The sequence below is a fragment of the Coturnix japonica genome, chromosome 1 (genome assembly GCF_054131305.1).
Source record: "Coturnix japonica strain WE chromosome 1, WE-NBRP24, whole genome shotgun sequence".
In the NCBI taxonomy this organism is placed as follows: Eukaryota; Metazoa; Chordata; class Aves; order Galliformes; family Phasianidae; genus Coturnix; species Coturnix japonica.
The window spans coordinates 41,155,143-41,170,913 of record NC_140663.1 but is presented as its reverse complement, the minus strand read 5'-3'; the positions used below and the strand labels follow the sequence as shown (position 1 = coordinate 41,170,913).

The 15,771-nt window shown below is 38.0% G+C and overlaps 1 protein-coding gene across 1 annotated transcript in view; it reads right to left on the bottom strand.

Moving 5' to 3' along the window:
• VEZT (vezatin, adherens junctions transmembrane protein) overlaps nt 1-15,771 on the bottom strand; it is a 39,094-nt gene that overhangs the window by 2,424 nt on the left and 20,899 nt on the right. The window contains 7 exon segments of the mRNA XM_085515063.1: nt 1,536-1,743; nt 2,149-2,249; nt 6,516-6,709; nt 7,520-7,851; nt 8,613-8,760; nt 10,833-10,982; nt 15,439-15,714. Of these exon segments, the coding sequence (XP_085371189.1) occupies nt 1,536-1,743; nt 2,149-2,249; nt 6,516-6,709; nt 7,520-7,851; nt 8,613-8,760; nt 10,833-10,982; nt 15,439-15,714 (1,409 nt within the window).

Sequence of the window (15,771 nt, the reverse complement as noted above, 5' to 3'; positions counted from 1 at the left end):
ACACTTCCCTCACTCTCCATTATAGACTTTCTAATCCTAAAAAAAATGTAATATCTATATGCGAAAAAGAAAGGAACTAGCATGAGCCACAAAGGCCTTCAATGGAATGGTTACTCAATATTACAGGACTCCTCCTACAGCTGTTTCAGCTGTTCAGTTAAGCCAGTCCATTAATTTCTAGAAAGCTATAACCACAAATGACCTAAAGAGATAATAATGTGGATAGGCATCAGCTGCTAACTTAGATAAGGAAATTTCCTACATAAGCTCTCCTGACAAAGAAGTCTTTCTGTAACAGTCACTACATTCATGAAGACTTGCAGTGAGAATAGGATTTCTCCCTTCTGCTTCCTCTGGGAAGCTGCGTGGTATCCCATCTAACATCAGAAGGATAGTACAGAAATCCTTCTCTTGAGTAGACTCTGATGCGATTTGATGTTTTTGTTTCTTAACTCATTTAGAAGAAAAGAGCGGCTAATACCAACAGCTGAGAGATTGCTTTTAACATAGTTATAGCTAAGTGGACATAACAAAGAAAGTTGTGGAGCTCAGGTATTTTTGTGGGCTTGATATCAAAAGAAAAAAAATCCCATAGATAGGTACAGTCTGTTACTGTGTGTTCCCACTAAATTACTGAGAGATGCAATTGATGGCTGGTTTTTAGGGGCAAAAACTGCAGAGGCAAAATCCTTGGATATGCCACCAAACTTGAGGGTTGTTTTCCTTAAGCTAGAATATGACAATTTTCAGAGGGCTCATCCTAATCCGTCTTAAAGAGGAAGGAATGAAAATGGGAAAGCGAATGGAAAGAAGGAAATACAAATCACTCCCTGTATTAAAGATAATAAATCAAACAGCTCAAGCAGCAAAAGCAGTCAAGTTGTACCCAGACTTGGTGGAACTGAGACTGTCTTGCTGAAGCAAAGTAAATTTTCACATTCTTGCTTTCAGGTTCCAGTGGCTGGAGCTACCCAGCAGTCCCCAGAATTAGTAAAGGCCAGTTGGAAAGAACTCCTCCTTCTTAGTTTTTTTTGTTCTTTTGTTTTTTGCAATACATATTCTGTGTGCTTCCTCTCTCACAGAAACAAAAACCTCTCTTAGTCTTTCACAAATCTTTAATTATTTGAGAGCCTGACTCTTCACTTTAATCTCCCTATTTTTGTTTGTCTTGGATAAATTCTGATGCTTTAAATTCTTAAAAATATTTATTTATGAATCCCAATGAAAATTCATATTTACAAGAAAGCAGCAAGAGAAAGTCAATGTATTTTGCAAGGTTTATAGCATGACAGTTCTCTGTATGCTGTGCTTCATATCTTGTGTACTTAATACTTTGGCTCAGTATTTTTGTCTGGAGCCAAACGATTGCTACAACAATTTAAAGAGATAGAATAATAAAAAAAATGAAGTCACACAGCGCTATCCTTTGATACACTGTTATCATTGAGCACTATTTAAATTCTACGACAGTAAGAACTTGATGGTAAACAGACACCTACTCTTTCTAAGAAAGGGATTTCAAAAGCAATGCTTACCGTGGTCACTGAATAGGAGTTGTTTCCATTTCTGTCTTTCTACTTCTGAAGCTTTAAATCCCAGCACAGATTTCAATTCTTGTAACACCCTTTTAGACTCCTCTCTCTCTCGTTTTTGTCTCTCTCTCTCTTCCTGGGAAAAGCAGTCAAAAGCTTCCCTATTATATTCATTGTCCATATCAGAATAATCAACATAGGCTTCCAATTCCTGAAGAAATAAAAGTAATATTTTACATTTTCACTTTCAGCATAGACCCTGTTCTAGAAGCTAATGCATGATCAAGTGATCTCAACACAGGTCAACCATGGTAGAAGGATGGAGCCTTGTCTGAGCAGAGCCAGTGGATTTGACATTCTTAAGTCCACTCAGTGCAAAGTTAACATTATTGCAGTCACCTAAGATTCACTTTCGTCTACAAGTATTCCCCAAGGATGGGGAATACCTTCCCGTGAAACACAGCAGAAGGAAAATATATAATTTTTTTCCTTACTTTTACAAGTTCCTTTATGAAATGGCTCCTGATACCTACTTGGCTTGCTTTGAATGCACAAGCAACTGAAAAAGGAATAAAGCCCAATTTTTATTCTGAATGACACTACTTCTTTTTTTTACCTGTTCTTCAGGGATGGGATCTCTGTCTTCTATGTATACAGTAGGCTGTATTAAAGGTACTGAAGTACGCTGTAGGTTATCACAGGAAGCTTCAAGCTTGCCTTCAGGGGAAAGGAAAAAAAAAGGGATGAAGAAAAAAAGAAAAATGAAGATTTTGTGCGTTCAGTGATATTTTAGACTCACTCATGTCACGACACGGGTTAGAAGAAGTTGCTGTCAGGTGCATCAACTGCTCTCTTGCATAAACAGTATAGTCACCATTTTCAGACAGGAAAAGAAAATATTTAAGCTCAGTAAATCTCCTGACATTGTGATAATCTGCAAGGATATTGAAAAGTAGAATAAAAAAACCAAACTACTGGACAATCAGAGATGCCCCAGGAAGAACTGGATTTCAGATACAGCAGTTCAGTGACAGCAGCTGTGACATTTTGTGTTTTTGAACAGTCAACTGCATAAATACACGTTGACTGACCAGGCAACAACACTGAGAAAAGGATCTGAGGAGGCCAGTCAATTATACCCTGCTGTAAGAAAGAAGCCAGACTACATATAAACAGCAGCACAGATTCTTAGCTACAGGAAATTACTTTTCTTCTCTGCTTGGCACTGATCAGGATGTGGATGGAACATAGTGCTCAGGCTGGAATTCCTCCACTCAGTGACACTGCAGACCAGCTAAAGGGTGTCCAGAGCAAAAACAATGGAAATGGTCAGAGGGCGAAATAAAGCATAGCCATAATAGAAGATCTGAAGGATATGGGGTTATGTGGAGAAGACAGAAAAGTTATTAGCTGTCTTAAAAAATGTAAGAGAAAGCTATAAGGAGGAAATGGATTTCCACTGTGGGTGGCCAAAAGCACTTTTTTTCTTTTATTTAATTGCAGCAAGAGCTATTTATATTAAATATCGGAAATAACATTCTACTGGCAAATGAGATTTAAGTGCTGGAATAGATTCCTGGAAATACTGTAAGATATCTCTATGCAGATGTTCTTAAGAGCAGGTAAACAACATCTACATACAGCAAAAGTACAAATTTGCCAATGAGCAGGGAAATGGGCAAGACAAACTTGACAAACCCCACTCATCTTTATTTTCAATTTCTAATCCACATGCTGAATACATGGACATAGAGCCGTTCACATTGACAGTGACTCTAATGGTGTTCAGTTACCTGCTTTTGCAAACAAGGAAAAACATGTGATTCCCTGTTTGCTTGAGCTGAGCTAAAGATCTGATGTTCCAGATGTATTTAAATGTAAAATGATAATTTAAAAGAAATGTGAAGCACAAATATGGACAAGTTGCTCTATCTGCCATCTGTTTGGGGTGATAACATTGCTAAGGAGATGCTTCAAGATTAAGAATTCGGTGTTTTCACTGAAGCTGCTGTGGCTTTAGGTCCTCTCTGGTGGATCAGAGAATGTAAGACCAGGAGCTTGCAACAGGGTATTATGGTCCTATGGTACTATGGGAGCATCTGAATGTTCAATTGGTTAGCGCTAAAGGTTTTTGATTTGAGTTTAACAAACTGAGCTATTTAATACAGATGCAATAAATCTGCTTTGCCATGCAATGACTTACAGCAATTAGTACGCATTTCTTAAGATCCAGATGGTTATAAAGAAAAACATGGACACTGTCATACATGACATTCAAGTTGCCAAATTGGAGAAAAATGGATTTGATGGATGGACCACTAACTGGATAAGGAATTGGCTGGATGGTCATACTCAGATAGTTGTGGTCAATGGCTCAGTGTCCAAGTGACATTTCCTGAAACAGGAGACTGGTGATGAGTGGCATCCCTCAGGGATCGGTGCTATGCAACATCTTTGTAGGTGATATAGACAGTGGGATTGAGTGCACTCTCAGCAAGTTTGCAGATGACATGAAGCTGAGTTGTGCAGTTGACACACTTGAGGGAAGGGATGTCATCAAGTGGGACCTGGACAGGCTCAAGGTGGGCCCATGTCTACCTTATGAAGTTCAACAAGGCCAAGTGCAAGGTCCTGTACCTGGGTCAGGGCAATCACAAGCACATATACATGTAAGGCACAGAATGGCTTGAGAGCAGCCCTGAGGAGAAGGACTTGGGGTTGTTGGTTGATGAATGACTCAACATGAGCTGACAGTGCGTGCTCACAGCCCAGAAGGCCAACCATTTCCTACCCCTCCACTCCTCTACTCTCATGCAACACCATCTGGAGTAGTATGTGCAGTTCTGGGGCCCCCAACATGAGAAGGATGTTGAGCAGTTTAAGCGGGTCCAGGGGAGGACCATAAAGATCATCAGAAGCTGGAGCATCTCCCCTGTACAGGGACAGGCTGAGAGTCTCTGGAGAAGAGAAGGCTCTGGGGGGCCTTATAGTGGTTTTCCAGTACCTGAAGGGAGCCTACAGGAAAGCTGGGGAGAGACTATTTATAAGGGCACATGGCGACAGGATGAGGGGAAATGGCTTTTAACTGGAAGAGGGTAGATTTACATGTTAGACTACATGTTAGGAAGAAATTCTTTGCTATGAAGGTGGTGAGACACAGGAACAGGCTGCCTGGAAAGACTGTGGATGCTCCCTCCCTGTAAGCATTCAAGGCCAGGATGGATGGGGCTTTGAGCAACTTGGTCTAGAGGGAGGTGTCTCTGCTTGTAGCAGGCAGCTTGGAACTAGATGTTCTTAAGAGTCCCTTCCAATCCAAACCATTCCACGATGCTATGAAAACTGCTTTGAAAAACATGTGCTATGCAGCTACCTACAATGCCACAACTAGGACAGAACACGGTTCAAAGCAGTTCTTCAGTAGCTGGATGCTTCCAGTGAATAATTCAGCAAAAACATTCTGGTAAGTATCAAACTCAAGGAAAAGTAGATTTAAACACTAGATATGCTTTGCATTTACAGACAAAGTGAAAAGCAATGACTTTGTAATACTAAATACAATTGAAAGTTATTGCTAAAATTATTTAATATATACAGCCTTTAAGTTATGAAATATTTCCTCTCAAAACTGGGCCTAAGCCATTAACAACAGCTCCCTCTTCATCACTGTTCATAATTGATGTGATATTTCCACAGGTTTGCTATGGTTAGTTGAACTAAACATCTACTGCACAAAAAACACTGTTCATCCACTTTGACACAAAGTGTTACGCTTTTAACTACAGCGTTTTTAAAAAAAACAAAACACCAAATATTTGATTTTACATAATGGTGAATAAGGATAAAATAAATATGTGCTTAGCTGTTATATTATTTCAGCAGGAAGGCATCTTCTTTCAAAGAGCTTCCAGGAAGTATTGGAAAAAAATCTCACATATAATTCAATGAAGTAATTCACATAATTATGACTGACAGATGAGCTGCTAAGATGCATACAAAGAGATTACAAGTTAGCAGAGAGGTTGGACTCAGTGATCTCCTGAGGTCCCACGAAACCTTTGTGATTCTGTGATTATGTAATGAGACTTGACTTCATGCACAGCTTGAAAAGTTCAACTCACAGAACCTGAACTGCATAGCAATACATTATGAAACTCTAATGTAGTCAGATAAAACATAATTTAAACATAACTTAAAAGCAGTTTCTGGGGAGTGATTCAGTAAACTAGTTGCAAAATAGAGATTCAAACCACACATATTTGCACCAGGCAAGTCACTGGACAAAACTGAAAGTGAAGGTTCTTTAATTATTTTGCTTCATAATATATATATTAATAACAGCAAGTTATTTATGCCGTGTCTGTACCTATATGGAGCCTGTAGACATGCAACTCACCAGTGCTCGCAATTCTGATGTGAACATGAACAATGTCAGCCTGGACATCTTGGACCACAGCAGTACTCATCCACTTACTGGATACCCCACCCATGTATCATTAAAAGCTCCAGGTCAAGAGAGCTGAAGCTCAGTTCAATTACTTAAGCTAAACGTGACGCGCAAAAATAACCGCATGGACAGTAGAGCTCACCAAGGCAAAACTTTGGCATGTGCTGTTTACGTTACTTTTAAACACACAGAAGATTAGCTCACTGTATCTGAGAGAGCAGGTAAACAGGTGTTTATTTATTACAGGGAAAAACCCACTACTGGGCAACACTTGGAAATGTACCATCCCCAAACCACATGCCTAATGGACTAAGTTAGTATGGTTCTTTTAATTTTATTTTTTTTTTACTGAAACAAAAGCTTCAAGGCCATCTCAATGAAGAAGTCTGACAAATAGACAGCCTTCTCAGAGAGGAAAGTTTTTAAGTCTCTTTAGCTGAAATTCAGAAAACACAGGCTGAATGCAGTTTTTGATCTATTTGCCCATTCCAACTCTAAAGTGTATCCCTTTAGTTGCTAAATTAACCTCCCATGTTTACCTTTTTTATTTGGGTTTCTTCCACCCATTTTCTCCACCTGAGAAATGGCTTCTTCCCAGCAGCTGTTGCTTGCCTGCATATGAGGCTGAATAAACTTCAGTTTTTGTTCCAAAACCTGGTGGGCTTCTGTTGTTAGTTCAGGTGTCTCCTTAGTGCCAACAAGTTTTTCAAGTTCATCCTCAAGAATTATTACCCTAATAAAATGAACAAAAATAATAGAAGTAAATACTTGACTTCACAATTTCTTCAGGTATTTAATATCCCGTGATTCTCTTTAGCTTCTAAAGATCTAGTTTGGCCATCTCCTCAACAATGCCACAAATTTTGAAAACTAAGATCCATTTATCCACATTGAGACACACCATTCACTCATTATAGCAATTCTTATATGTAAGATTAAAGGAATAGATAGTTTTCAGTTATTTCATCAGCCAGTGATGAAATTCTTAAAATATTTTCTAAGTAGTTACTATGAGCTGAACTTTCTTATAAAGCATTTGGCATGTTAAAAAGTCAAGGGAAGGTAAGTGCATTTTCAGGTTTTTTTTGAAGGGTCAGACAAAAGCAAAGATAGAAAATGAAATACTGCTTAGCTCTGAATTTTCAGTAGATATTGAAAGAATAATCAGGGAACAATACTGGATTCCCCATTGAACCAAGACTCTCACTCTATATAAAGATATACTTAGATGACAGCTGAGAGCTTAGACACAGCAATGGGAAGAGTGTGAGAATGGAAGCAGTGAAACAGAATCCTTGAAGCATTCTTTAAATAATTATACTGTCAAAAAACATCTTTACTACTTTACTTTAGAGCTGCTACCTTGGACACAGACACCTTCAGTAAAATCAATCAGGAACAGAACAGGCACGATGTACTTGCAGTGACTGTAAGTACATGCCTTTTTTGTTTCTAATCTGGGATATAAACTGACAACCCAAAGAACTTGAATCTGAAGCCTTCTTCCCACAGGCATCAGCTCTTAATTCATGTGTAAACATACTCATTCAGCAGTGCCTTGAGATGAAGCTGCAAGCTGCGTACTGCTGTCTGAAGGCTGTTCAACTCTCTTGACTTCTGTTTTGTTCTGGTTGGTCGTTCAAAACCTGACTGATGCTGAGTTTCAAAGTACCGATAGAACTCATAGCTTCTCTTGAGCTCCTCTAGGCAGGCAGCATGTGTATGAGGTAGGCCTTGAGTCACATCAGACAAGATATGATGAGGCAACCGTTCAGGGGAGATCAAGGGCTTGGGGGACGCATTGGCTGGGGAGAGGAGCAGTACCAGTCTCCTGAAGAACTCCGAACTCTGCCCTACCCAGAGCTGAAAGAGAACCTGCAAAACAAAGTAAGGTTAGCTCCGTGCACCTGGAACACAGCCAGCCTCCAAAATAAAGGTGCAGATACAGAATGCAAAAACATTCCTCAGCCTACCATAAAAACACTGAAAAAAAAGTAAGAAAATCCACTGAGTATTTTTGAAGGATATCTCTGACCATGCAGGTTCAGGCCTAGTGAACCTCAGATGACCATTAATTTTTCAGTGAAGTGCATTATATGCAATTACGTTCAAAAGGTTGTCAGAGACCTAAATTTTCATATTCTCATCAGGCAGTCTCATTATTTGCTATAATCTTCAAATACCCTACAGCTCAAAAAGAGCTGCCAAAATTCCAGTGGCAGCAAAGATGTTTTTTTCCTTATAACATTAGGCTATAATCTCTACCATCCACTTAATAACTACTGCATTGGCCCACAACCAATCTTGAAACAGGAGCCTAATTGCACTCCAACAAAAAATATTCTACTTCTGGACAAAGCTGACTTAACTCCTTTCTTCAGCCAAAGTGAGAAATCTCAGAATGCTGTTAAAGAGCTGTAAGACTCAAAACACAACGTTTTATAAGGTACAAAAGAGATTATATAATTATGCTGGGAAAAAGCAAACCCACAACTTAACTTCTTAGGATTTTCCACTTCAAATGAAATGAGCAGTTTTCTTTGTTTAGAGAAGACAATTGGCTGTATGCACCACAACCCCGAAACAGATTCACAAGCTGAGTCTGCAAGGATGTGCATCTTTCTAGGAGTGATTACCTTGAGTGCAGGCAAGCTGAAGCCATCTGTGAGATTGTGTGCCTCCTCTTCAGATACCTGCTCTTCGCTCAGACCCAGACCCAGGTCCTTAAAAGGGACTACACAGATGTAGCTGGTCACATTGTCACTCTCAGAGTTCAGAGGGTAGGTTTAGCCAGAGTTAAGGTGGCTAACAAAGCAACTTTTGCATTAGACACATAAGGCAAAAAAATACCTAATAAAATGGCATACCATCCCTGTTTAATCGAACTTCTCACCTTTCCTCGCAGAGCAGGTTTTAAAGGCTCAGAGAAGGATAAGAGATAGAACACCGAATAAACTTCTACATCTAAATGCAACCACATTAAAAGAAACAAACGCAACATCTCAGCATTGCTCTCAAGTGAGGAAATTATCCTTAATCAATAAATTCCCAATAAACTGATCGTGTCAGCCTCAACAGAGACCAGAGAGAAGATTTATGTTTTGATTTACAAACTGAATATTCTCATCTTTTGGGTCACATGAAGGTCATTAGAAGTACTTCTCTCTTATCCAACTGATAAGTTTTCCGGGGAAGCCACAAGTTCTACTCGCTCTCACTCCCAAATTTTCCACCTGCTAAATTCTCTTAGGATTGTACTTGCAATAGTGCTCAAGAAAATGTTTACTGCTTGGGTAGGAGCACATTGCATAAAGGGAAATTTCTGTGGCTCAGGAAACATCAATACTAAATGTTCATGCTCTGAATAAACACATTTCCGACTAATTTCTCCTCAAAGTCCAGGAAGAAAGATGCCTGTGAAGTGCTCTCCAGAAGCATGAATGCAGATGAAAATCTGCAATGCAAATGACTCAGGAACACAGCATCTGCTGCTTCACATAAACGCAGTGTCAGTGAGGTCAGCTAATCTAAATTAACCTGAAAGTGTGTCCAGCAAATGGAGCACAGGGACATTAACTCTACCAGAGACCGAAAAATCAGGTCAAAAACTTCATGACCAATTATCTTAGAGACTAACCACATTCTGTGTTAATTTTTTTCTGCAACAGCATAAACATCTTAGCAAGCAGTTTGAACACATGGATTTTTAAGTTATATAAAAAAGTTTCAGGGAATCTCTCAAACAGATGGTTGGACCAAATGAGCCACTTATGCACAGTGTATCTCAGGTAGGGACTCCCATTAAACTCCCACGCCATCTCCTGCCATGCCCTCTTACTTCCAATAATTATCATTAAAAATATAATGACACTTCCTTGGTGTACTTTGATTTAAAACATACGTCTTTTTCTTCACATCGTGAGATTAACTAGAAGGATGGAAGTGCAGTAAATAAACGTAACTTATTTAAACGCTCCTGTCTTTGCAAAAATACTTTTCTCATGTTTAACTTACATCCTTTATTAGCTTAGAGCAAGAGAATGGAAGGATAATAAATAATAAATTGTCAAATCCAGAATAAAATATACGTACAGTAAATATCTAACTTCTGCCTGGAGGCAGAAATTCACACATTGAATTTCTACTGGAAGATATTTCAAGCCAATGAAAAGAAAAAAACAAAACAAAGAAACAAACAAACAAAAAAACTAACCAAAACACCTGTTCTACTACACTCCACTACATTCTACATATAGAATGGTTCTATATAATGCTTCTCTTTTTGTTTGTCAAGAATTTATACACAGAAAGTATCTTGAATTGCTGAGGACATACAGATGACGATTCAGATTTGATTTCGTGAAGCAAGTATCACTGTTTGATTTGGAACAGAAAACCCTCACCCGTAAATGTGTCTTTTGTCTTATTAATGTAATAAGAATTTCATCCAGATTGTCTGAAATAGGAAATTGATTTACCTTTGAACATGGAGACAAGGATTGAAAGCGCATATTGTTCTGAGGAAAGGTTATTTTTGTGTGAGGAAAAAAGATGGCTTGGGTGTAATCACAGAACAGCGCCTACATCACAGGCATGGCCATCAATAATTGGGGCAATGTTTTCAATACACGGGATCATATCTCACACTGCAAAGTGCAAAAAAAGAAATATGGTGACTGTTCCAAACCAAGCACAAGACAAAATTTACAATGCTACATTTTCATTACTTTTTGTGTAGATATATAATTAGATATTGTATGTTTCTAGTCATGCCAACTCTAAACACTGGCACGAATGCAGGTAGAAAACCATATTAATAGAATATCTGTACAGATGGGTTCTTACAAAAAGGATATTTTTTCAGCATGTACAGAGTAGCCAGTCTTGAAGCTCGGAAGTTGGCTCTGACAGATCGATAGACGGCTTTCCGGAGACCAATAAGATGCTGACTAGGATGCTGTCCAGCTTTATTAAGTGGGCAAGCGGCACTGACCCTGTCAAGCAAACTTGAAAAGTAAAATGTGATACAACTGTACAGATGTCCTAAAGTATTTTTAAAAGATAGTACATCAGTTTTCATTTCCTATCATTTCAACATTATTTTTTTTTTTAATTGCTCAGTAACTATCTCACACACACACACAAAAGAAATTCATCACACCAGTGAATTATTCAGTCAAACATTTAGTTAAGCAGCTACGATTCCTCTGTAGGCAGCCTGATTCCAGTCTCACCTGAGCCACAGTAAAATTCCTGAGGACATTTGTCTTCTCCAAAGTGTTCCAAAAGAACATAGTAAACGTAGGCAGACCACAACATTATCTGCTATAAAACTATCACAAGCCCATTGTAAGTTTGCAGATATTTAACATTTACCTCTTTGCATGCAAATTTGAGCTTTAAATACTTTATATAGAAAAATGTGCTACTACTGTTTTTCAAGCAAAACACTATTTTTGTTCAAATTCCCTGCAGAATTACTCTCTAGGTCAACAGAAATGTTACTTAAGTGGTGGAACAGCTTTTATCAATCATTCAATGAATGACAGCAGTGTTTTGTGTAAGTCAGACAGGTAACATGAGATGTATGCAATTGTATAAAGCATATGTGAAAATACATTTTGGTATGCACGCGTTCAGATGAATACACAATTTAAAAGACAACATTTGCTTATTAGACTATACCTCAAAATGTCTTTACTACAGTAAGAAATTGTCTAATCTGGAAATAAATTGGATTATGAACTGAGTGAATGTTAAATATATCTACAGAGTCTTAAGACACACAGTCTGATGCCAAACCTATGGCTACAACACTGGAAATAGCCTAGATGGACAGTTCATCCTCTCTGGCACTGCGTTTACTAGAACAAGATTGGGAATGGACAAGGTGTGGTCATTAAGACTGCCAAACTGTTAGGGGATTGGAAGCCTGCTTCTGCTCTCACCTTACTCAGAGCAAAGTGATGAGTTCATCTTGTATCTGTAACTCAGGACATGCCAATCTCTAATGTTTTCCTAGCTTGTGAAGATAACAATTAGAAGTGTACAAGGATAAACTCTTGCACACTAAGGCTCTGGGTGAACTGTCAGAAGCAGGACCAAAGAGAAGAGTAAAGCTATTTTACTAATAAAAACCATCCTCCAGTAAAAAAAAAGGAAGAAATTTATGTTACTCTACAGCAATGCAAGCATTTTCATCTTCTGCACAGAACTATAGCACAACTCACGTACTGTGTGTACTGCCAGTATTCAACAAAACAATTTGTATTGCTTCTTGGGAGGCTTTTTTTCAATGGTTTTTTTTAGTTTGTTTGTTTTTAATGGAATAATTCTTTATTCCAGTAATGTCAATATAACTTGCTATAAACTTCCATGCGACAGACATGCCATATCTCTAGCTTCCTCAGTTTTCATTTATCTTCTACATACTTCAACTGAACTTACATTATGTTATCAGCTTTGGATATCAGCAACAAAGAGCAAAAAATTTACAAAAGGTTAAAAGTGAATTTCCTGTTCTCTGCTGCTCCATATCCACTTTCCCTGTAAAGAACTATAATTTATTTCACAAATCAAATTTTAAACAAAATTTCTCCTTTAACAAACCTGCATATGCACTTGAATAAAAAACTATTTCTGTACTCTAACACAAAAGCAAATTCTACAGAGATGCTACACACAACAACATACACACAACACAACAACATACACACATAGTTTGATTCTAGTTGAAAATATATAGAGGTAGTTCTCTGGAATAAAGTTAATTGTATCAGTGACAGACAAGAAAATAGTTCCTTGTTTTTTATTGCTGCAGCCTTTCATTGCATATCCCTACAGTTTTCATTTTATAATTTAATAATGAGCATACTTTCATTAGCCAGGAGAAAATCCAGCCTGCAACTCATGATCAAGACTCATTTGTCTAATTGCAACAGAGACAGAAATACTGCTGTTCTGCCTGAGCAGAGCCCTTTTCTACACCAGCTACGTAACTTCTGAAATCCAAATTACATCAGCAAGACCTTGAGCGTCTCTGCATAACAGAGCTCTTACTGTGCAGACTTAAAAGCCAATGGAGGTATTAAACTCTTCTAAAGGCCCTTCTGAAATCATAATATTCATTAGTCTTTGAAGAGGAGATTATATAAGAAAGACATGACAGGGTACTTAGTAGTCTGTTTTATTTTTTTTTTTCCTTAAGTGGCTACTGTGCTTTTTTTGTAGTAGTTTTTTTTTTTTTGTTTTTTGTTTTTTTTTAAAGTTAGGATGGGAACAAAGGCAAATCAATTGAACAAACAGCAGTCACTGCCATGCAGTAGTAAACCAGTGAACCAATGGAGAACTGACCCTAATCTCATCAAGAATAATTTAACACTTGCTGAAACAGCCAAATATCAATTAATAAGTTAGCAAAGAGAGTAGAATAAAGCAAAGCTACAAAATCAGCCAATGAGAACATAGCAATGGATAGTGCAATACAGCTGTAAAAAAAACCACAGCTGTAGAACACCAGGACCTGGGCTTGCAGAGTTGCAGCTTCATTATCTTTCATTTGTAACAAAATTAGTGCACAGACCAGACCATGCTAGGCTAGCAGCTTATTCAAAGAGCAGCATATGTATCATGCAACAGGATGCTGTGCTACCCAGTTAAAATCCCATTCCTTGAAATATACAAAACAATACAAGAAGATACTCATTAACTTTCCAGATGCAACCATTCCTACTGCCTCAAGACTCTCCCTGAACAAGCATTAACACTTTGACAAGGTTACTACTGGAGAACATATCAAACATGGTTCTTCTAAGATTCATTGTAGCAAAAAATCACCAAGAGCAGGGGTAGCTAGTTTTTTGGATCACACATAAAGCATTACATCAAGCAAAGAAGTTCACTATGCTCTGTGCAGCAGCATCTCTTACATATGTGGGTGCTGGAGGGGTCACTTGAGTTCAAACTTCCTCCAGACTAAACCAACCCAAAACCTGTATGACACCGACCTCTTCATACTGAGTAATTATTCTGATGAGAATGCTGACACAGCATTCTCCCACTCCATCCATACTATAAAATCTTTTGAAAAGCTTGCCAGAATTTTAAGTAAAGGGGCTATGAGATCAAGCACTAGCTTAAAGATCAGTCTGTTTTTTGTTAATCTGTTATCTAAGATATGTAGTAAAAGAACAAGAAACCAGCAATTTTTAACATTGACCACAAGTTCATTTGCTTAAACTTGGGAAAAAATCCAAATGTTTTTCTCATCTGTTATTTGGCCAAGCCCTAATAATAATTTCTTTTAAGAACTCATCTGCAAAGATAAGGCTGTCTATTGCTTAACTATACACGTCTTCAGAAAAGAAAACAAACAAAAAACACAGCTAGGCAGACTGAAGACATGCTTATGCATTCCTAAGGGAGAATAAAGCATTCAGCTAAGTATAATGAAGGTATCTCAAACTCAAAAATTAATTCAAAATGCAAACTCCACAGTTTAAAGCTTGCCCATAACAACATGTGCCTGCAAGCTGAGTAGTTGGTCTGGCATTAACCATTTCTTGGTGCACACAGGGGAACTTTTTATTGGTTTTAGAAACAAGTTAACAGCATTTAGTTGCAGGCATTTCCCATCTTCTTTTAACTTCAAGTCTAAATGATTCAGGTGCATGTCTGGAAATAGGTTGCTACAAGGGAAAGGGATATACAGTTGGCAATGAGAGTGGGTCTTGGGATCACTGAACACGTTCCAGTGTCCTTCTACATAGTAAGAGCAAACTTATCCAAGGAGTTAAATATTACCCAGAGAGCTAAATAACTAGGAAAACTTTAATACCTTAAGTGGTCAAGAGGCAGATTCAGGAGTAAATAACGTAAAATTCTAAACATCTTAATTGTATGCAAATAAACAAGAAGGAATTGTAATTTTTTTGAGGTTGAAAATGACCTCTGAATAGGCCTTACTAATTGCTATGTTCTCATTACTTCAGACTATTATTTGATATTTTTGAAGTAATCTTGTTTTCTAAAATATGAATGATTACCTGCAGATCAGGTTTGTTACATGGATTTGGTAATATGAGGTAAAAAAAAAAAAAAGAAAAGTGAAGCAAACAAACTAAATGACCCTCCAAAACAATAACTAAATTGGTTTTAAGTCCTTTTCTTTTGGTATTTCATAGCTAAGACTCCAGGAGATTTTCAAAAGCATAGGTGTTCAGTAAGGATTTCTGAGACTTAATGCTCCTTCAGGATGCATAGTTTTAACAATGTCTTGTTAGGATTCATACTTGCATGTTGGTGAACACAGCTATGATAACTATACAATTTTACATACATTAAAAACTTCAAGTAGCACGGTTTTCAGCAGTTTCACTTGTTATGGGAGACAGTGCAACAGGACTATGTCAGAACACATTTGGCTTAAATGGACTTGTGCATTAAAGTGAAACGTAGACTCACAGGGTAAATCCTCTGGAAATTACTTCAGTCTCTTGAATGAGCCGTAGAGCTTTCCTCACAAGATTAGTGAAAGCTCGACTATTTGCTACTGTTTCTTCCAGCTGGGTACAGTATTTTTGCAGGGACATTTGTAGCTTGGCTGTCCTCCATGTGGCCCACACTCGAAAGACTGCATACACAAGCAGAACTAGTCCCCATGGTAGCCACGATGACTCCTTCCACCATGACGGAAGCACAAGCAGGGCACTTACAAAGGCAAACAACAGTGAGATGTCCCTGCAAATAGAAAAAGTAGTTTCAACCACAGACTCCTGAGGTCAAGCAAGCGGGAAG